Source organism: Anomaloglossus baeobatrachus, chromosome 1 (assembly GCF_048569485.1).
Source record: "Anomaloglossus baeobatrachus isolate aAnoBae1 chromosome 1, aAnoBae1.hap1, whole genome shotgun sequence".
Classification (NCBI taxonomy): domain Eukaryota; kingdom Metazoa; phylum Chordata; class Amphibia; order Anura; family Aromobatidae; genus Anomaloglossus; species Anomaloglossus baeobatrachus.
The window spans coordinates 300,440,748-300,464,582 of NC_134353.1; the positions used below are offsets into that span (position 1 = coordinate 300,440,748).

Below are 23,835 nucleotides of genomic sequence, written 5' to 3' on the forward strand. Positions count from 1 at the left end.
AATAAGTGCAGCCTGAAACAATGGATCAAGTTGGCCTCCTAATTCCAGCAAAGGCATTTAAGACTGTGTTCACACAGCATTTTTTCATGCTTTTTTCAGTGCTGTTTTGTCACAAAACTGCAAGCAAACTTTTATGCCAGCAAAGTCCATGAGAAACCTGAAGCGTAGTGTACGAGTATTTTCTCCTTGCAGATTTGGTACGGAAAATAATCTGCAGCATGTCAATTCTTTCAGGGTTTTTTGTGTCCAGTTTCACCCACTGAATTCAATTGAAAAACGCATGCGATAATGCACTTTTTTTTTACACAGTTTTTCCTGCCAAGAGATGCAGAAATGGTGCATAGACTAAAGCGGGCTTTACACGCTGCGAGATCGGTCCAGATATCGCCAGCGTGGGTACCCGCCCCCATCTGTTGTGCGACACGGGCAAATCGCTGCCCGTGCCGCACAACATCGCTTAGACCCGTCACACATACTTACCTGCCCAGCGACGTCGCTGTGACCGGCGAACCGCCTCCTTTCTAAGGGGGCGATCCGTGCGGCGTCACAGCGACGTCACTGAGCGGCCGCCCAATAGCGGCGGTGGGGAGGAGCTAAGCGGGACGTAACATCCCGCCCACCTCCTTCCTTCCGCATAGCGGCCAGGAGGCAGGTAAGGAGAGCTTCCTCGTTCCTGCGGTGTCACACGGAGCGATGTGTGCTGCCGCAGGAACGAGGAACAACCTCGTTACTGCTGCAGTAACGAGTTTTGAGAATGGACCCCCATGTCACCGATGAGCGATTTTGCACGTTTTTGCAACGATGCAAAATCGCTCATCGGTGTCACACGCAACGGCATCGCTAATGCGGCCGGATGTGCGTCACCAATTCCGTGATCCCAACGAGTTTGCATTAGCGATGTTGTAGCGTGTAAAGACCCCTTTAGGCTATGTGTCCACGTTGCTTTTTACATGCTTTTTTGCTGCTTTTTCAACTGCAGCGTTTAATGCCAAAATGGATGTGTTCTGCTTTTCAAGCATAGTCTATGGGAATTTGGGTTTCTTGTGCCCACTATGCAGTTCAAACTGCAGCCTTTTTGTGGCAGAAATTTGGGCAAAAACTCTGCTTTGCAGTTCCAAACTCAAATGGCAAAAACAATTGACATGTCAATTGTTTTTGCCATTTGCGTTTAGAACTGCAAAGCAGAGTTTTTGCCCAAATTTCTGCCACAAAAAGGCTGCAGTTTGAACTGCATAGTGGGGTTTAGAAACCCAAATTCCCATAGACTTTGCTTGAAAAGCAGAACACATCCATTTTGGCATTAAATGCTGCAGTTGAAAAAGCAGCAAAAAAGCAGGTAAAAAGCAACGTGGACACATAGCCTAACAGTTTTCTTTGAAGTGCTGGACAAGGAAGTACAATGGCGATTAGCGTTGGGGGAAAAGGGCCATTTAGACATATATTCTACATTGGAGGGCTTCCATTAAGCTGTGCTCACATGAACAATAATTCTCTCTTCTGAAAAAAATTGGATTGATTATGGTATTGACACGCGACTAAAAGGCGCATGGTGAAGGCACCCGCCCCGGTCGGTTGTGCGTCATAGGCAAATCGCTGCCAGTGGCGTACAGTGCTCGGACCCGTCACACGTACTTACCTGCCTAGCAATGTCGCTGTGGCCGGCAAACCGCCTCCTTTCTAAGGGAGCGGTTTGTTCGGCATCACAGAGACGTCACACGGCAGCCGTCCAATAGAAGCGGAGGGGCGGAGAGCAGCCGAAAGAAAGTGACGCCCACCTCGTTGCTGGAGGACGCAGGTAAGGTGTTGTTCCTCGTTCCTAGGGTGTCACACATAGCGATGTGTGCTGCCTCAGGAACGACGAACAACCTGCGTCCTGCAACAGCAACGATATTTGGGATTAGAACGACAAGTCAACGATCAATGATTAGGTGAGTCGTTAGTGGTCGTTCGTATGTTTGACACGCAACGACGTCGCTAACGAGGCCGGATGTGCGTCACGAATTCCATGACCCCAACGACATCTCGTTAGCGATGTCGTTTCGTGTAAAGCACCCTTAACTCGGATCTGAGTTTGATCGGAGTGTTATTTACGGTGATCTATTTCTCGCTAATGAGATAATTGGATCACAGGTGCTGAGAAGACTGAGAAGTTAATTTCTCCATCTTCTCCATCATCTGTCATCCTAGTGCTGTCAGATGTTTTGCACGCACCCACAGACCTGAATGGGTGCACGTTGTCCGATATACATTGTCACTCGCAGCATGCTGCGATTTTTTTCTCATGCAAAATCGGGTTAGCAAGCCCTTACTCAGAGTTGCGTCCACCACCAGTCTGCGGGGATGAACATTTGGCAGGGATGTCATGTGAGAGTTCACCTTTTGTTTGAGACCAGCTGAAAGAAACCGTTGGACGAAATGTGACTGCTCAAACTGATCTGATGATAGTCTACAGAGATAAATATCTAGTGTGAGCGCTGCAGACTAACAAGGCACATCACTGAGTACCAAGAAGCAGCACCAGTCTAGTAGGAGGGTATCCATTTTTTTTTCTCACCTCCTGGGTTCTGCAGTAAGGCTACATTCACTTGACCATTCAGTTTTTGCGGTCCGCAAAAAATGGTCCGGTTTTTCCATGGATGCATCAGTGTGTCATCCGTTTACATTACGTATACGATTCATGTGTCATCCACGTGCCTTCCGTTTTTTTGCGGACTGCAAAAAAACGGAAGGAGGGAAATGACAAATGAAATAGATGGATAGATAGGTGGATAGATCGCTAAATAGATGGATAGATGGGATGGATAGATGAGAAAGACCTATATAATGTCCCACTCGCCTGCATTTTGTAATCTTGCACCTTTTGGTGCCTTTCATGTGGCACTAAAAGGGTGATTAGCGTTGTATTTAGCAAAAAAATAAATAATTTAAAAAAAAAAACAAAGGAGTCCCCCTATCTTTTGTAGCCATCTAGGGTAAAGCAGATGGCTGCAGCTGGCAGCCTCACTTTGGCTGGTAATCCAGAATAGAGGTCACCCCACGCTGTTAATTTAAATAATTTGAAATAAAAAAACGTGGGGTCCACACAAATTCAAACACCAGCCAAGGTAAAGCAGACAGCTGTGGTCTTTTATTTTCAGACTAGGGAGGTCCACAGTTATTGGACCCTCCCCAGCCTAAAAATAGCAGGCCGCAGCCACCCCAGAAGTGGCGCATCCATTAGATGCTCCAATCCTGGTGCTTTGCCCCAGCTCATCCCGTTGCCCTGATGCGCTCGCAAACGGGTTAATATATGGAGTTTATACCAGCTGTGTAATGTCACCTGGCATCAAGCCCTGGGGTTAGTGATGTCACGACGTCTATCAGATACCCGACATCATCACTAACAGTCCGTAATAAAAAAAAAAAAAAAAAAAAGACATTTTTATTTGAAAGAACACGCCCCAAAAATTCCCTTTTTCACCAATTTATTGGAAAGAAAAATAAAAAAAAATGGGTGATGAACGCCACTGCACTCCTGAGGTCAGTGCTCGTCAATGCGTTCAATGACCATCGCGTTCACAAGCGAAGTATCGCGAGCTGCCCGTGACGTCACCGCTAGTCACAGTCTCAGGCTGCCCACGAGAGTTGATGTGAGAATGCGGTGGGCACAGTAGTTAGTGACTAGCACTGACGTCGGGAGTGCAGCGGTCTTCACACCAGGTAATGAACTTTACTAACCTCTTGACGGCAACGCTCATCATCCTCGCAGCTGCTCACACTGCAGTGCGGGCAGATGCTGACACTACAGTGTGTGTGGGCAGATGCGATGCTGGCGGTGGAGTGGGACACAGACTGCAGGGGCAGTTGACGGAAGTCATACGGAAGTGCTTCCGGGTGACTTCCGGGGATTTTGCGGCCCCCTTGACTTGTATTGACTCACGGTCTGCAATTCTGGAACAGAATAGGACATGTTTCATAATAACGGAACGTTCATACGGCATCCGATGTGTTTTATTGTAGGATCGGAAGTGCTTCAGTGTGCCATCCGATCCTACACAAAAGACATTGAAAAGATTCTTGTCAGTAGGTCCGCAAATAAACAGGAACTGGACAGGATAAACAGGAACTGGACAGGATAAACGGAACGGCCGTCTGAATGTGCCCTAATAGCCAACTCATAATACATGTAAAAATATATATATATATTTATTTTTTGTTCCCTGTAATATAAATTTAAAGAAAAATGAAAACTAGTGGCCAGTTTGCCTATATAAATCTGTTCACAATGATGCATGCGAGTATTTACAGGAAAGATTCTCTAAGGAAGTTCAAGAGCACCTGTGTCATGCAGGAATCTCAGCTATGTGTGTGTTGTTATAGTGTATTTGTACACGGATGATTTTGTTGTATCTTACTAATTCTGAACTCTCCTCAAAAATTATATAAAGCACTTTTTCTTATCTCACTTAGAATACTTGAAAAAATATTTGATTAAAAATATCAAATACTTAATTGGAACTTGTCAGATGTTTGTTTTTACCAAAATCCATCACTATGCCATATTGCATAGACTGATAATACTTCTAAAATTTGTCTTAAGCAGATGTCAGAGCAATCGCTTTATTAATATGCTGCTATATGAAAAAGACCACAGAACGGTCATCTGGGCAATTTCAGGATCAAGTCAGAATTTCAACCTTGCTCATCGTGGTTTCATTGACATCTCCTCAGCCAGAGTAGATCAACAGCAGCCTCCACCAGTGAAATGATGACTACTTACATAACTAGACCAGACACTTCCTAGAATACTATGACCATCTTTAAAAGGTAGGGTGTCGCGTTTTTTTATTTTTGTATTAAAAATAGTAATTATGAAAAAGTATTCTTAATACAAAATTAAACTCACTGTTTTAGTTTTTATTGAATTCTAGTTTTACTGAAGCACTGGGGGCTGCCATCTTGGATTTTTTAAAGATCACTTATAGCTATTAAAGTAGATGTAATTGTTGTTCTGACTGCAGAACACAGGATGCCTTGAAAAGTTGTCTCAACATGATAAATGAATGAAAGATTGCTTATAAAAACCAAAGCAACTTTGCAATTTGTTTTTAAAGAATCTCTCGTTCTCAAGAAAGATTTTTTTTTACTTTTACATAATAATGAGAGCAACTATTAATGAACATTTATGGAAAGCAAGTAGTAGCTGAAATAGGATTCATATTTAGCGGACAAGTAAAGATGTTTTTCTTAGGCTATGTGCGCACGTTGCGTAAATACATGCAGTTACGCTGCGCTTTGTAGCGCAGCGTAACTGCATGCGTCCTGTGTCCCCTGCACAGTCTATGGAGATTGTGCAGGGGCCGTGCGCACGTGGCATTTTAGAGCGCAGCGCTTCGGCTACTGCCAAAGCGCTGTGCAAAAAGAAGTGACATGTCACTTCTTCCGTGCGCTTTGCCGGCAGCTCCTGCTCTGTCTATGGGAGGAGCTGCAGGCAGAGCGCATGGAATCGGCTTCACTACGGACATTTCTGCAGCGATTTAAAGCGCACATGTGCTCTTCAGATCGCTGCAGAAATTTCTGCAGTGAACTGTACGCAACGTGCGCACATAGCCTTAAATGGTTCTGACAAGCATTGTCATCCCCCTCTTCCCAGCGACCTGTTCATTGGATGCCCACAGATTCCCATGGCAAAGACCCATCATTGTCATCTTCTTACTCGAATGAAGCCCAGCTGTGGAACAGCTTCATAAGACATTGTTAATGTTGCCATGTAGTGCAATAATGTAGTATTGCAGAATGTAGTACAAGAGAACCAACACACATTTAAGTCCTCAAAAGGTGCTAAAAATAAAGTGGAAATTAATGTAAAAAATGTTTTTTAAAGATATTTATAAAATACAAAAAAAATAAGCCACAAAGAAAATAAAAAAAAAATCTAAAAAGGCCAACATTGTGCTAATTGGGTGCTGCAAAAAAATAAATAAATACATAAATTAAAAAAAAAAAAATGGTGCACTACACAAGTCCTCACAAAAGATCCACTTCTACAATTTAGGTGTCTAAAATAAAGAAAAAAACAAAATGGTATATCTCTCCATACTTTAAGGTTCTGAAGTTTTTTCAACCACTGAAATAAGAAAAAAACTTCCCAACAGGAAAAAAAAAAAAAAAAAAAAAAAAAAAAGGAGAATAAGGTTTTGGAAGTGAATGGTGTTATTTAAAACTACAACTCTTCTTCCAAGAAAAAATAAAAAAAAAAACAACAAAAACATTAAGCTTGTACAGATACGTGAAAAAGGAAAAAAAAAAAAAAAAAATGGTATTACTTTTGGAAGAAGAGGAAAAGACAAAGCGTAAAACCAAAAAATAGCCTGGCCATGAAGTATCTAAATCAATTTTAAAATGACAAAGGACGGTATGCACAAAAATACTGAGGTCCTGTGTTTAAATACCACCAAGGACAACATCTGCGAGGAGTTTGTATGTTCTCCCTGTGTTTGTGTAGATTTCCTCCCGCACTCCAAAGACATAATGATAGGGAATTTAGACAGAGCCCCAATGGGGACAGTGATGATCACATCTGTAAAGTGTTGTAGAATTAATAGCGCTATATAAGTAAATTAACTAAATAATAAATGCACATTGCATGCCAGCAATATGTTACAAGAAGGTAAAACCAGGTGATCAACTGTTTACGGTACGTCACCGTTTCAGAATGAACAGGACTCCACTAGTGCTTCTCCAAACAAATATCACGTTTCTCTTTACCATTTAGTATTTAACTTTCTATTATTTTCTACCCCACCCTCTTACAGTATGACATTAAGTTTCAGGCTGGAAGCATATTCATTGAATGGCTGACATTTACAAATCACCAGCACTCGTCTTACAATGGGCTGCGCTTGGTGAAGTCAAAGTTTCTATCAGTTATGACAAGATACATTCCTGTGGCTTGTTGTCACAGACTGAAAAAATAAATCAGGATAAATAGACTAAATGAATAATGCATGTGTTCTACAACAGGCAGATTAGGAAACAGGAGTCGGAGTTCTTGCCTGGTATTGTATTTTCTTCATTTATTTTTCATTTTGATCAGTAACTTCAGCATACCTGCAGTGTCTAGGAGGGACACTCGGAGTCCTACAGTGACCACGCTGCTTTATTCTTCCATCTGTACCCTATACTTTAATAACTACTCACCACACACACTATGAGCCAGAATAGAGTTGTTCTGCAAAAGAAACCGGTCACAACAGCTGTCCGGGGGGATGCTACTAAGTGATTGACAGCTGTGTAAGTATGTACAGTCATATAAAGCAGTCTGCCTAACTATGGACTCTGAACTGAACATAACTGTAGATCAAAAACATCCAAAACTCCTACACTGATCTACTACAGATAAAGATTGAGAAAACAACTTTAGGTTCTTAATTAACATTCTGATCAGATTGTATGAAGCTCACTGCCCCACTAAACCTCGAAGTAGATCCCTAACATTAAAGGCGCAGTGTCTTATGGAGGCCAGTGCCTAAGAGATACCACATCAGCCAAGGGGGTAGTTTCAGTTTTGGCCTCTTCATGCATTGCAGAGACAGCCATGCTTTTTAATGGCTGTTATGTACTACCTTATCATTGCAGTGGCTGCTGAAGGGAAAGTTTGTTGCCAAATTCAGCTGTTTTAGTGATTACACTAGATTGCTGTGATTTACGAAAGCAGGACCTGAAAAATTAAGCCGATCTCTAGTCTAGATTCTATTTAGTAATGAGTGTCATTAAAGGGGTTGTCTCACCTTCTTCAGGAGAAAAACTGCTCCTCTGCCTTCCAGCTTCGTGGTTGCACTAATGTTTAATTGACAGACAGTATGGACCAGTGGCATCAATGGTGCACTGGCCCAAGCAGAGGCAGTTTTACCTTTAGAGCATTAAAAGCTAACAGTACGCGCCAGTGATCGGCACAGCTTCAGAACAGTTATGTATAAAGTAGAGCACCCCCCCAAAAAAAACAAAAACAAACAAAAAAGAAAGAAAAACATGGAAAAATTAGTGTGGTCACTCCAACATAATGTAGCATCAGTTCAGAGGTAGGGTAAGAGATGCTATTTTCTTCATACAGTGTCGTAAAAGGTTACGTTTCAGGATCTGAGCACATATTTTTGGACTGATGAAGGGGAAGCAGATCTCCAAAATGCTTAACCTTTTAACACACTGAATGAGTAAAATAGAATCTCTTACCCTACCCCTGGACTGATGCTACAATAGGAGGAGATGCTATTTCATTCATAGCGTCTTAAAGTTAAGCGTTTTGGGATCCGAGGTCTTATTTTTGGACTGATAAATGGAAAACAGTTCTTCGAAATGCTTTACCTTTTAACACACTGTATGAATAAAATAGCATCCCTTACCCTACTGTTTTCTGTCTGATGAACAGGAGCAGATCCAAAAACACAAACCTTTTAAGACGCTGTATGAATAAAAGAACATCTTTTACCCTACTACTGGAGCGAGGCTACATTCGGTTGGAGTATCCTCACCAATTATAGCATCCTTTTTCTAGTAAATAAGTTTCTACTCTTGTTAAAACAGTCAAACTCCTTTGGAGAAAGAATAGCACGCCTGGAGACATGAGGCATCAGCAGTCACCACTGTTCCACTTGCCCTGTAACAAGGTGGGATATGTCTTTAATAACAATGGAAGGCCTGTTTCACACGTCAGTGATTCTGCTATGTATGTGCTAGTTTTTATACGTACCAGAATCACGGACATACGCAGACCCATTATAATCAATGGGTCTGTGCAAATATCAGTAATTTTTCACTGACAGTATCTCCGTGCGGCATACATGAGTGTCCGTGAATGCCGCTTGGAGACATGTTTGTTTTTTTCTGAGATCACTGATGTACCATGGACCACACTATGGTGTGATCCGTGAAACACGTACCAGAAAAACATGTACATTGAACATAAAAAACATTTAAAACTCACCATCTCCAGCACGGCTTGTCTCCTGACTCCGCTTATTCTCATGCATATTCATGTATGCAGGTACAGTCGACCCAGAAGTAGCTGCAGCGGGGGCAGAAACACAGCAGAGCCGGAGAGTTCAGCACCACGGACAGGTGAGTTTATCTCCATGTGCAATAATGTATCACGGTGTATGGATCACGGATTGCACATGGACAACCCACATGTGCCGTGAATCACAGCAAATGGAAGTACATATGCGTTTTTTTACACGTCAGTGAAAAATGTCTGTTTGTCATGTGAAACAGGCCTAAAGGCGAGAAACCTCTTGTTAAGTACCTCTGCTTTGTACACTAAATTATCAAACCGTATCACATGAGGCGCTGTCCTCTTTCACTTGTTTGATGTTATAACTTCAGATCAGCAGTTACAAGCTCTATGGGAAAGAGCTTGTAAGAGCTGCATGAGTGGCTGGTAACCCAGATAACAAAACAGAAAATAATATAAATTAAAAATACCACAAATCTTGAGAAGGGAGAGGATTTTTAATATCTAAATTGTATTTTTCAATATTAGCCTTTAAAGACAACCGTTCGAGAATTCTACAAAGCTTTTTCTTATTAATAAAAAGGCAATGTTCTTTAGCCTAAATGAAATAAAACCAGCATGCACAGTTTGGTACAATAGCCAACTCCTTTTACTTTGATAAGTTAAAATAAAAAGCACAGAGTGACACCCAGCCTAGCCCAAGTATCTTATAAGAATGTTATACTGCTTTCCAAGGTGACTGGAAAATATTTACAGAATGAGAAAAATCTAGGCACTCCTAGTCCAGTAACTAACCCCAAGAACAGATGGATGTATGAAGAGTGAGCAGAATAGTGAAGCCTGCATAGGTCTATTGGCACATTTATCAGAAAACGCTACTTATGGGTAAATGATGATGATAAATAGCAGTAACTGCCGCTTCATTGTGTGGAGTATGTCCAGGTGCAGGGTGAAGAATTTTAAAGATATAGGCCCTAATTCATCACACACTTGTGCAGGTGAACTGTGTGAAATATTGTCACATTTTTTGCCGATTTGCGAGTTGGATAAACGTTTTTCCTTTTCTGTCCTGATGAGCTAAAGCAGGTGGAATTCCACAAGAGGGGGCATGGCTAAGCTTAGTTGGCAAAGTCATCATAATTTATGCAAGAAAAGTGGGGTAAATGATGGCAGAAATGTATTCTTATCCTAGATGGAGTATATTTCTGGTGGTGCTGCATGGCAGCTAAACATGAGCCATATTCATTAACACTGGCAGGCAAAACTCCATTCCTGAAGAATCAATGCCGTAGTGCAAATGTTCCTCCAGATAAAGTGTGCAAACTGACAGATCTTACAATGGTAAGTTTATTGTAGTCCTCTAATGATAAAATCACTGATTACTCAGCAATAGATTACCACACTAAAGCCTCCGTCACATTTAATGACTATCCAGCCATCCCGACAACGATGTGACCTGATAAGGATCACTGGTAAGTCGCTACGTGGTCACTGGTGAGATGTCACACAGTCAGATCTTCCCAACGACACAGCAACAATTCAGCGATCGTAGCAACCTGTATAACGATCTCGGTGGTACGTGTCTGAGCTCTGAGTCGTCAACGAGGTCGTTGGTATGGCATCAAACACACCGATGCATCCTGCCCAGCAGGACCTCGACGATCAAAAAATTGTCCAGGCCATTCCGACATGACCAGCGATCTCACAGCAGGGGCCTGGGTCGCTGCTATATCTCAAACGTAGCGAGATCGCTGGTGACATCATTGTTGCGTTACAGAATCTGCGACTCAGCAGCGATCTTGCTATGTGTGAAGGTACCTTAAGCAGCCCAGTAAGTGACACATTGCTGGAATTAGGATCTCTGCCCCGACGTTATGCTGTTCTCAGATTAGGTGTCTGAAACTTGCTGACAAATTCCCCTAAAACACTTTGCTGCTGGCTGCTCACACAGACTCAGTTCTAAAAGGTGTCCACACACCCTAGAGTTTGACCAAAAGCTCATTCAGCCGACAGCTGGTCCCTCTGAGCCACCACAAACATGAAAAGAGGAATAGGCAACTGCCAGATTACTCAGAGGTGTCTAAAAGGAAGTTTGTCAGCACAAAATGACTGTTCAAAACTAGCACAAAAGCTAGGGGTCTCCTAGTCACAGTCAAGCATCTTGGTGCACCTTCCATCTACTAATGTACATACAGTATTTCTTCCCCCTGCTCATTCTTTAATGACCACTATGGTCTTACAGAAGCCATAGGAGAGTGGCAATAGATGGAAAACAAGTTGGTGGAAGGTGCGCTGGCCTGGACTCATCAAGTCCCTCTGTTTGAATTAATATTTTCTGCTGACTTCGCATAAAGGGAACTGGTCAGGTCTCCTATGTCCTTCAACCCAACAGCATTAATACTTGTATGGCCAAATTCCTTTCCTAACCATCCCTGTAGAATGCTTTAATGCTATTCACCAATATAAATGTTTAAAAAAAAAATGACTTCTAAACCTTGCGGTCCCTACGTTAATTAGGTCTTGACTAGTTGAAGGGGCGTTGGCTCCTCAGACTAGTTGGCCCTGTTTACGTGTTTTTACTCTTCTGTGGGCATGGTAACATGATCTCCATGAGCTGGCATCACCACCAGCTCCTGGAAATCTCGTGCATGCACCTTTGAAGCTGGGTGTACACTTCCCGACTTAATTAGGCACACTGAACATGACCGGACGTTCAGAAGACGTGTACTTAAGCCAGCTTCTGAACTTTCGGTCATGTGCAGTGTGCCTAATGAAGCCAGGAAGCTTACACACTGCTTTTGAGGTGCACTGACATGGTTGAAATGATGCTGCCTCATGAAAATCCTACCATCACACCTACAAGGGCATAACAGAAATAGGCTAATCTGGGGAAACAAGGCCCCTTTGCCTAGTCAAGGCCCTAATTAGCATAGGAACAGTGAAGTTTATAAGTAATTTATTTAAACATTAATTTTAGTAAATCGCATTATACAGGGATGGTTAGGGATGGAATTTGGCCATACAAGTATGAATGCTGTTGGATTGGAGGGCATAGGGGACCGGCCAGGTTCACTTATGTTCACATGATGGGTTTGTGATACTTTTCTGTCACAATATTCTAAAAACGTTTTTGGAAAATCTGAGCAAATAAAAACCACATCTCAGATGCATAATGTGAATACAACTTTACACTTTTTAAAATGTGCCGGTCCTTCATTGCTTTAAGATGAAAGTCTGCACCTACGCATCCACAATAGAAGGTTACTGTAATTTCAGTAGGAGGGCAGCTTGTGGCCTAAATTATAAGTAGGTACTTTCAAGTCGTGAAATCTTTTTCAATGTGAATTCCACTATGTTAGAAGTAATAGTGAAGATTGATGTGCGTCGTGTGACATGCAAAGTTTGAGTCTAATGCACTTGTGAGCAACGTTGTGTTTCCGCTGAACCGAGATGCACAAATTACGACACTCGATGCATTTCAATGGGTGTAACTCTTTAAAAAAAAAAAAAAAAAATCCAGAACAATTCCCGTTGGCCGTCTAGTCTGTCAGTGTGTGTTAGTCCTACAGTTTCAGGGTAACTGGATCAGCATGGATGGGAATATGAATGTAGTCACTTCCCATGTATTGCTCTGGGTGAAGATAAACTATTTGTACAGTTTTACGTGATCGTGTACATTTTCCCATATCTGCGTTTCGCTCCAATCTAGCCTGTAATTTGAGAATAACTGACAAATTCTGTTCCTCGAAAATAAGAGGGGTTCAGAATGAATTGGCCGGATTAAGAGACTTCTTACTCATTGACAAGGGTAGAGAACTTCTGACTCTCTCTGAACCCCAAGTACAAAAAATCTTATATTAAATTACAGAGTTTAAAAGGTTCAGTCACATCAGATTTTCATGTTCTGCACTTCTGACCAACTGGTCTTTACTGTTCAGCCAAGAACCCCCCACTCCAACCCAGTAACACATGAATGCATTCCACACATCTAATTAGGTTTTCCTGGGACACATATCCCTTTGTAGTTGAATGATAAGTGGAAGGATGGTGTACAAGTTCTGGCTACATCTAGCCTTTATTCTTTACTTACAAAGTTAAAAGAGGCTCTTCTGAAGACAATCGTCAGATCTGATGATTATGCAAATGACGAAACATTTACGAAATGGAAGCACTTTATATTAACAGCATAAAACAGTGTTAAAAAAAGAACTCAAAGTTAGCTACCGCACTTTCATAGCTTAAAAATTTGCGGAAAGAACATTTTAATAGGCAGAGAAACTAAGACTGACCTACTTTTAGTAACCGGCTTTCATCAATAAGGAAGGGAATTTACGAGCAGTTAATTAATCGCATAGTCTTGGTTTATCCAGAATATTCATTGTATTAGAAGATTCATTAATAATTTCAAATGCAAAGTTTAGTTTGTATTACTGGGAAATACATTTTGGCCACAGCTAAGTTACGATCTACATGCGAGTACATGGAACTCCTTTCAAAGTAACATGGCACCATCTAGAGGTAAACTACAATATTGCAGCACCAACATTGAGGCCATCATTACTCACTATATACTGTATAACGAACGCTATATAATCTAGTGCAGAATATGACACTATACACGCACTACAAAATCTGAACATATATATGCACTTTTTGTTGTTTGTATAGTGCAATATTCTGTACTAGATTACATAGAATTTGTCATAATTCCCCGTCTACAGATGCACAACCATATCCAACAAGAACTATATAAATGGCTCAGCACAACTAATATAACAAGTGCTTTCTTTACTTTCAAGAAAAAAATGCAACTTTACTGATTATTACAGTCTCAGGAATAGTCAGCCACTTCATGACAATCAGCTTTAGTACTCCGAGCACTCTGTGGTGTTATGACCGGCTGCAAACATGATGCATGATCACACACCAGCTCCTCTCAATGTTCCTAAGGAATTTTAGCCTATTCTTCATGGGCGATTGCCTCCAGTTCAGATTGCATGCTACATTCTCCTTCTTCAAACCCTCCAGAGATTTTTTTTATGGCGTTCCATTCAGGTGACTGTGTTAGCCACTCTAAACTCCTCCAGGACTACTTCTGAAACCAAGACTTGAAAAACAGTCACTGGTCCTAAAAGGTTGAAAGTAAACACAAGTCCATCCAAAAACACCTATAGACTCATAGGTCAGACTAGTTCCCTGGATCAATATCCCATTAGAGAATCTAGTTCCCATAACCTATAATATTTTAAATTTCAAGAAAGGCTTCAAGGCCCTCATTCCACTGTTGTAGTAAATCAACCATTACAACATTATGTGGCAGAGAGTTCCATACTCTCACTTCTTCTACAGTAAAGAATCTGAATATGATTAAACCTTCTTTCCATTTGTTGCAGGCCATATTGTAAAGAGAGCTCTGTACTGTTCCATCATATATTTGTAATGAAGGCCAAGCCTTCAATTTACTAAACCGAATAACCCCAAGTTTGATAACCTGTCTTGTTATCACAGACCACCTATTCCCTTAAAGGGAACCTGTCAGGTCCAATATGCACCCAGAACCACGAGCAGTTCTGTGTACATATTGCTAATCCCTGCCTAACTGACCCTGTATCTGGTAGCATTCATAAAGAGATCTTTAGAAAAAGTATTTCTAAAGATCTTTTTTAGTATGCTAATGAGAGAGTGGACTAGCTTCCTGGGCGTTAGTTCCCTTGCCTAGTCGGCTCCATTAGCATGTTAGTACGCCCCTGTGGGTGTGATAACATGCTAATGAATGCGCAGAGTCACAGGATGATCTCACTCACCTAACCACCGTATTGCCACCCAACGCTGGATTTTGGTTCAGCGTGCATGACCCTTAGGGCGGCGTCACATGCTACGATATATCAAGCGATATGTCATCGGAGTCACGGATTCCGTGACGCACATCCGGCATCGTTAGAGATATCGTAGCATGTGACAGCTACGAACGACTGAACGAGCAAAATTACTCATCTTATTGCTTGTTGACACGTCAATCATTTTCATAAAGTCGTTCCTCCTTCTACGCGCCGGTTGTTAGTCGTTCCCGAGGCAGCACAGATCGCTCCATGTGACACCCCGGGAACGACGAATGCAGCTTACCTGCGTCCTGCCGGCAATGCGGAAGGAAGGAGGTGGGCAGGATGTTATGTCCCGCTCATCTCCGCTCCTCCGCTTCTATTGGGCGGCCGCTGTGTGACGACGCTGTGACGCCGAACGTCCCTCCCCCCTTCAGGAAGAGGATGTTCGCCGCCCACAGCGTGGTCGTTCGGGAGGTAAGTACGCGTGACGGGTGTAAACGACTTTGGGCGCAACGGGCAACAAATTGCCCGTGACGCACAAACGACGGGGGTGGGTGCGATCGCTCATGCGATCGCACGATAAATCATCTCGTGTAATGCCGCCCTTAAGTTTGGGTCATGCGCACCATGAAGCCGGGTGTACGCTTCCTGGCTTCAAACCGAAGTAGTGCACATAACTGAAACTCTGGGGTCGTGCGCACTGAGCCGAAATCCAGCGTCGGACGTGATGGCAGCGGAGAGGTGAGTGAGATCATCCTCCAACGCTGCGCATTCATTAGCCTGTTAGCATGCCCACAGGGGCGTACTAGCATGCTAATGGAGCTGACTAGTAAGGGGAACTAAGGCCCAGGGGACTAGTCCCTGGCCTCATTAGCATATGATAAAAGATCTTTAGAAACACTTTTTCTAAAGATCCTTTTATCTACTTTAGTGTATACAGGGATGGTTAGGCAGGGATTAGCAATATGTACCCAGAATTGCTCGTGGTTCTGGGTGCATATTGACAATAAGGAATAACGTTAGAATTGTGTTCCAAAGTCTGAACTGGGTGCAAAAACCTAAAAAAACATCACTATGGGGAGATAAGGTATGCACACCAGTGACTATGTAAGGGGAATACATGAAATAGCAGAAACTGCTGTGTGAATACTGACTTGAAAAATCCAATAGCTATATGTAAGAGTGAAAATGTGAAAAATGGAATCTGCATTACTGCCATGAACATATGAATAAAGAGAAATTTAGCTACTGAATTGATCAATGCAATAGAGCCCCAACACTACGCCAAAGTATTTCTCTACGTTGGGGTCCCTAGCTTGTGTGTGTCCTCTCATGCAGTTAAAAAACTTACCGTGTATGGGAAGCGGAGACCCAGGCTATTTATGCGTATGATATGGATTGGCATTAGGTGTGGTTGGGGAGGGTTCACAAACGAAAAACTACTAACAATAAGGAATAACGTTTGGAACACCATTCTAAGTCCGAACTGGGTGCAAAAACCTAAAAAAACATCACTATGGGGAGATAAGGTATGCACACCAGTGACTATGTAAGGGGAATACATGAAATAGCAGAAACTGCTGTGTGAATACTGACTTGAAAAATCCAATAGCTATATGTAAGAGTGAAAATGTGAAAAATGGAATCTGCATTACTGCCATGAATATATGAATCAAGAGAAATTTAGCTACTGAATTGATCAATGCAAGTTTTTTAACTGCATGAGAGGACACACACAAGCTAGGGACCCCAACGTAGAGAAATACTTTGGCGTAGTGTTGGGGCTCTATTGCATTGATCAATTCACACAGCAGTTTCTGCTATTTCATGTATTCCCCTTACATAGTCACTAGTGTGCATACCTTATCTCCCCATACTGGGTGCATATTGGACCTGACAGGTTCCCTTTAATAACCTTGGTTGCTCTTCTCTTCACCCGCTCTAGTTCAGCTATGTCCTTCTTATACACTGAAGCAGAAGATTGTACACAGTATTCTACGTGTGGTCACACTAGTGACTTGTATTGTGGTAAAACGGTGTTCTTCTCATGAGCATCTATGCCTCTTTTATAGCAACCCATTATTTTATTAGCCTTGGCAGCAGCTGCCTGACTCTGGTCACGAAGCTGCGTTTGCCCTCCACACATACGCCCAAATTTTTTAACATTGACCGTTTTAACCAGTGTTTAAGAATTCAGCATTAGGAGAGATACGTAAACTACTAAATGCTGCAGCACATGATTGCAGTCAGGATGTTCTTTGTGTGTGGCGTTGGTGCATTCTGCATCTTTCATGCCCCTTCCCATAAAGAATGCACCAGTTCCAGTCTCCTATGTGATGTATTTAGCTGATGCAGAGACCTCTTAGTGATGTATGCAGCAGTCACTGTCTCCTATATCCAATGTTTGAAAAGTCCAGATTAAGGACATCCATAGCTTTACCCTGGTCCTGTCTGGAACTTACCTCCTCATATACGCTGATAAATTAATTTAACAGGACAGATCCCCATATTGAACTGGGTCATAAGGTTATTCTTCATGAGATACTCTAGGATAGCATCTCTTAAAACCTACTCAAAAATTTTGCCCACAGTTGAAATTATATTTACCAGACTATAATATTCTGTACCCTCTTTTGAATACTGGCACCACTTTTGCTATGCTGAAATCCAATGGTACAGACCCTTCTATTTTGGAAGCTCCAATGAGGTCAAAGCTTCAGCCTCTTTTCAGAAAACATGTCATTTTCTCCTAGGGTTTCCTGATACTTGATTGAATACATCTTGCCCTCCGCACACTGCAAAGGTAGAAATACAGCCCCCTCACCACTACCCAAAGTCTCCACCATGCTTCACTGTAATTCAGGGTGCTCTTTTAGCACATGCTTCATTCTACTTCCTCCAGACATACCACTAATCGATAGTGGCAAAAAGTTCTGGTTTTGTTTCATTACTCCATACAACAGAATTGCCAAACTTCTCTGGCTTATTTATACAGCTCTGAGCAGATTAGTGCAGACTTTCTTTGTGCTTTCTGATCAGTAGAGGTGAACATCATGGTGCCCAGTCATTGAGAAATTTAGGTCCTGTGAACACGTTGCACATGTCGCTTTTTTTCTCGGTAAATTTGTTACAATTTTCTGAGGTCAGCAAACTAAATGAGAATGCTGAAGTCTCTCACACACGTTGCTCATTTTCCCCTTGCACATTTAGTGCGGATTTAAATCTGCAGCATGTCAATTATTTTAGCAGATTTCATTCAAACTAATAAGTTAGAAAAATCTGCACTAAAAATGCATATAAAAACTAAAAAAACAGCAAAAAAGTGCTGTTTTGCTGCACGCTTTTGTTACTTTTTTTTTTTTTTAAATGATTTTTTTTTTGTATTGCTTTTAATGGTGAAAATGCAGCCAAAAACACAAAGAATTGACATGCTGCAGGTGTTTTCTGCAATCAAATCAGCAAGGAAAATATCCTGAATGTGGTAGGTGAAGAGACAACAGTCGTTTCACACTGACACTAGCACTGTTATGGGTCTAAGGGTTTGTTTGTTTTTTTAACCCTTGCCTCTTCAGTTATTTAGTGGCAGCATTGATACTGTCCCATGGCCAGGTAGTGTAGCCAAGTTTTCCTTTACCTTTGAACTTGAGAACATGAGCTTCTAAGGCTGGTTTCAGGTACGTGTGACATCCTTTTTTAACACGAATGCCACACGTACCCATATTATATGCTGTTACTTACACGTCCGTGTTTTCACACGGATTGTGTGGCCCCTCACTCACACATGTCCGTTTTTGCGCAGACAGCACAGGTGTCACAAGGATCGCACAGTGATGTGATCCGTGTGACATCAGTGTGACACATACCGGAGAAAACCCTAGTCTTTTTCATAAAAATATTTTCTATATTTACCTGTATCCAGTGATGCTCTGGCATTGGCTCTGATGTCTCCAGCTCCTGACCCCCGCTCACTGAATATTCAGTGCCCTGTGGAGCTGGAAGCCGGAGAATTGCGGGGACTTCAGTGCTGGGGACCGCATCGCTGGGTGAGTGTGTGTGTGTGTGTGTGTGTGTGTGTGTGTGTGTGTGTGTGTGTGTGTGTGTGTGTGTGTGTGTGTGGTGAGAACCTGAAGGCATCGTGGGGATAGCATCGAGGACTCATCACAGTACCCAATGAAATCTGATGAACCGTGAAGCTGTAGCGCGGATGTCATCAGGATGTCATCAGAGTTCATTGGGAACTCCAATGACCTCCTGGATGTCACTGTGCTTGCAGAATACTTACCTGTCCTCGGCGGTGCTGTCCCCAGCGCTGCTCCGGCTTCCACGTCCTGAGTGTGGTGAATAATCAATTAATATAATGAGCGACAGTCAGGAGCGGGAGGCAGCAAAGCCGAAGAAAGTAGGTAAATATGGAAAATCTTTTTATTTCACAGACCTGTGTTTTCTCCGGTACCTGTCACATGTATGCAAACACTGAAGTCACACGTGTGCCACACATATGACACACGTATGACACACATATGACACACCTGTGACCATAAACATGCGTGTGACTTGTACCTGATTAAACACGGATGTCTGAAACAGGCCTAACTGTATGACTAGGAACATTCAATGCCTATACTAGCTTTTTGTATCCTTTCAGCAGGGTTTGAACGGCCTAAGTGGATGTTCGTTTGGGTTAGGAGACCCATGGTCGATCCAGGCATTGTAGTCCATACACGGACCATGAAATATGACCATCTGAACCTGACATTACATTTTTTCTTGTGCAAGGCAATGAATTCAACATTGAGAACTACTTGCTTGAGACAACACCTGATTTACATATATGTGCTTTTACATGAATATCTATTGAGGGTGTTGAAACATTTTTGGGACTGCAGTAATTATTAAGTGGTATTTGGTTTTAAATTTGGAGAAATCACTTGCTATATTATCTATGTTACAATATTTGCTTCCTACCAGTCTGATTTACTCACATATATTCACATGTAAATATAAGTAATCATCCTATGCAACTGGGATATTTTTCCTCTTCACAATTCATTTAATCAGCTGTGATTAGTAATTCCTCAGCACATTCAGCTACCTGGTTGCCAGGCCCCTGGCTTGGCTGCGGTTGAGCTACTAGGCTTGTACGCAGATGGTGTAGGGTTGTAGGAAGCAGGCATAATCTTTGAAGATGCTCCAGAAATCCCAGTAATTGGTGTAGGCTCCAGCAAATCACTGTTGGTAAAAATTGAAAATAAAAATTACAATAGTGATAGATAATATTTGGCTACGACTAAATATCTCACAGATACATTGGAAGCAGAAATTATTCAATAAATAATATTTTAGGGAGAAAAGTAATGGACATATTGACTCGTCATGAACATAAAATAGCTTGTGCCATTCTCAATTCATTGTACCAAATGAACACTGTTCTGAAACACAACCAGGTAAACACACAAGCAAACAATATTATTATTTCAGCATTTCTACAAAGTAAAATCTTATAGTAATATATTCATTTATTGCAAACATTACTTGAGTATTGAAATAGTTGTCATTCATATTGGTTTTCCACTACTACTCCACTGTTCCCAACTCTGCTACATCCAAGTGCCACTACTTCAGCATTACTGCTCAGATCTACTACAGCCAAGTCTCCAGTAATACAATTCAGCACCAGTTTCTACAACTCGAATACCTCTGATGCTCAGCACTACCAATGTCCAAGAAGTGCGGGCCAATCTTCCAGTGGCTGTTTAGGCCTGTCCGTGGCTTTAGTAGCTACAATGCAGCATTGTACTGCTAAATGTAATGGCCCAGCAATATCAGAGTACCATGGACGCACCCAAACAGTATGCTATGCAAATCTACAAAAGTCACGTCATGCAGTGTGCCTGGCACTGCTTACACCCACTGGAATGGAGTGTCAAGCTTGTGGGCAGGGATGGGAGACAGGACTCTGAGATTTTATCCTTAAGGCTGGACTCACACGAGCGTATGGCATCCGATGCGAGAGCTAATGCTAATGCCCCCTGGGTCAGGCTCTGCTGCGAGCCTGAGCCGAGTGTCATGCGACTGTAACCCGATCTTGCGATCGGGTCACAGCTGTGAAGCTGTGTGCGGGCACTGCGGAGGAGAGGGAGGGGTTAACCCCCCATCTCCTCCACTGTCAGCCTGTGCGTATATCGCACTGCGCTGGGATAACATCCGAGGGCAGTCCGATGTATCTCTCGCATCCATTCACTTGAATGGGTGCGAGAGATACGGCGGTAGCAGCAAAACGCAGCATGCTGCTGCTTTTCTCGCATCCAGAATCTGAATGCGAGAAAAGCTGACCAACAGCTCAACCTCATTGCCTATCATTGGTCAGAGTGCAATGCGAGAATTTCTCGCATTGCACTCGTCCGATTTTCACGCTCGTGTGAGCGTACCCTAACTGTGACATAGCCCCCACATAGCGTGTGAAGCTACCATTGAGAAAGCCACAAGGACGCCCACCAAAAATGCCGGTTTTCTTCACTGCTGACTAGCCACCCCATTCCTCAGCAGAGGCCGAGCACACAAAGGCAGCCAATAATAATATACCGTATTTTTCGCTTTATAAGACGCACCTGATTATAAGACGCACCTAGGTTTTAGAGGAGGAAAATTAAAAAAAAAAATTGAGCCAAATAGTGTGCTAAAACATTTTAATAAAATTAAAAAAAACAACATTATTTTAACAATTTAGATTCAACAGGAGGGTCTGTTATGGGGGATCTGTGGATGATGCACTGCTGTGGGGGACCTGTGGATAACGCACTGCTATGGGGGACCTGTGGATAGCGCACTGTTATGGGGGACCTGAGGATGATGCACTGTTATGGGGGACCTGTGGATGACACACTATTATGAGGGACCTGTAGATGAGGGTCTGTTATGGGGGACCTGTGGATGATGCACTGCTGTGGGGGACCTGTGGATGATGCACTTTTATGGGGATCTGGGACTACCACCCCCCTCATCCTTAGGAATATACCCATGTACTGTATACCATACATGGCTGTATTTTGAAAGATGAGAGGGGGTTGTAGTCACATTTACACTTTGGCCACTACATTAGTCCCTCCCTGGAGTGTTAACACTAAATATGACTACAGCCCCCATCATCCTTCAGAATACACCGATTGATACAGTATATTCTGAAGGCTGATGATGGGGGTTGTGTTCCCCTTCAGTGTTTTTCCTCACCTATTAGGACCCTTCGTTCAACTGACAACATTTGTGGCTGAGGCTCAGATCACTGATTGGTGGAGGCAGCTCAGCAGCAGTCTCCACCAATCAGCATCCCGCCCTGGAGAGGAGGAGGAGAATCGTTGTTCTCTCTCTCTCCTCTTTCTTATGATAGTCTTCGCCTGCTGCAGAGATCTAAAATGGAGCCCGCAGATCTCTATCTGCGCCTGCACAGCCTCCGACACGATGGACTTCAAGAAAATGGCTACGGAAGGCGGCGCATGCGCAGATGGAGATCTCGCTTCTCTGAGATCTCCATCTGCGCCTGCGTCACCTCCGCAGTCATTTTCCGGAAGTCGCGTTGGATGCAGCGCAGGCGCAGATAAACATTTCGGCTATGGTGACCGCTGCTGCAGCCATTTGCCGGAAGATCAAAGGCGGCCGCCTCCGCAGCCGATTGCCGGGGGATCCATGGCGGCCGCCTCCGCTCCCGATTGCTGGTGGGTCCATGGCGCCCTCATCGCGCCACCATAACACCGAAACCTGTCCCACAGCAATGTCAGTATCGCTTCAGCGACAGCGGCAGCACCAGCACCAGCCTCCTGTGACTCACCCCACCGCCGCATTGTTACCCAGTAAGTACATTCACTTTGTAAAACGCACCCCTATTTTCCCCACAATTTTGGGGGGAAAAAAAGTGTCTTATAAAGCAAAAAATACGGTAATATAATATTTATTCACTTATATAGCGCTATTAATTCCACAGTGCTTTCCATACATTGGCAACACTGTCCCCGTTGGGGCTCACAATCTAAATTCCCTATCAGTATGTTTTTGGCGTGTGGGAGGAAACCGGAGTACCCGGAGGAAACACTCGCAAACACAGGGAGAACATACAAACTCCTTGCAGATGGTGTCCTTGGTGGGATTTGAACCCAGGACCCCAGTGCTGCAAGACTGCAGTGCTAACCACTGAGCCACTGTGCCGCCCAAGCTATGTATATGTACATATACGTGTGCCTATATCTATATGTATCTAGGTCTGTGTAAATGCACCCTAATTTTTGTGAATATAATTACATCATTAGTAGGAAAAATATGCATGTGTAATGCAAGATGTGTGTATATGTAATAGCATATTGTAGTATGCATATGTGCATAGGTATAGAAGTATATACAGTGTGTGTGTGTGTAAATCATTCGACTGTTTGAGCTTTTTTGCATTTGTGTTCTGGAATTCTATTTCTTGTTTTAGAATCAGGCAAGTTGAATAAACCCTTAACAAGGACACTTAGTTTTTGAGCTTTTGTTTTTTCTTCATCATGCTCCAAGACCTATAACTTTTTTCACTTTTCCATCAATATAAGGCTAGGTCCACATTTCCGTTGTTTTGCATCAGTTACATGCGTTGCTTGACGCTTGTGACTGATGTGTTGTACAACGGATGACAAGAATTTGAATTCATTGTCATGAGAAAGTGGATTCCGTTGTAAAACGATAGAGAGTGAGAACGATCAGCTGATCGTTCACAATAGCCGGCCGCCAGCGTTTGAGGGCGATCAGCTGATCTCCCGGCCGATGGCTTTTGAGAGCGATCAGATGATCTCCCGGCGGCCGGCTATTGTGAACGATCAGCTGATCACTCATTAGCCGGCCGCCGGTACTTCAGCTGATCGCTCACAGAAGCCGGCTGCCGGCCACTGAGAGAGAGCATGTGCAGTGAAATCAAAAGGATTCCGCTGCTTAAAAAACGTTACATGCTGCGTTCCTGCCACCGGACGGCAGTCGTTCCACGACTGATCAGTCGGGTGGCAG

General features: G+C 42.9%; 1 protein-coding gene across 1 annotated transcript in view; it reads right to left on the reverse strand.

The window, feature by feature from the left end:
- Positions 1 to 23,835, reverse strand: part of PDLIM5 (PDZ and LIM domain 5) — a 256,555-nt gene that overhangs the window by 29,018 nt on the left and 203,702 nt on the right. The window contains exon 8 of the mRNA XM_075351036.1: positions 19,904 to 20,040. Coding sequence (XP_075207151.1) covers positions 19,904 to 20,040 — 137 coding nt within the window. The remainder of the gene's footprint in view (positions 1 to 19,903; positions 20,041 to 23,835) is intronic.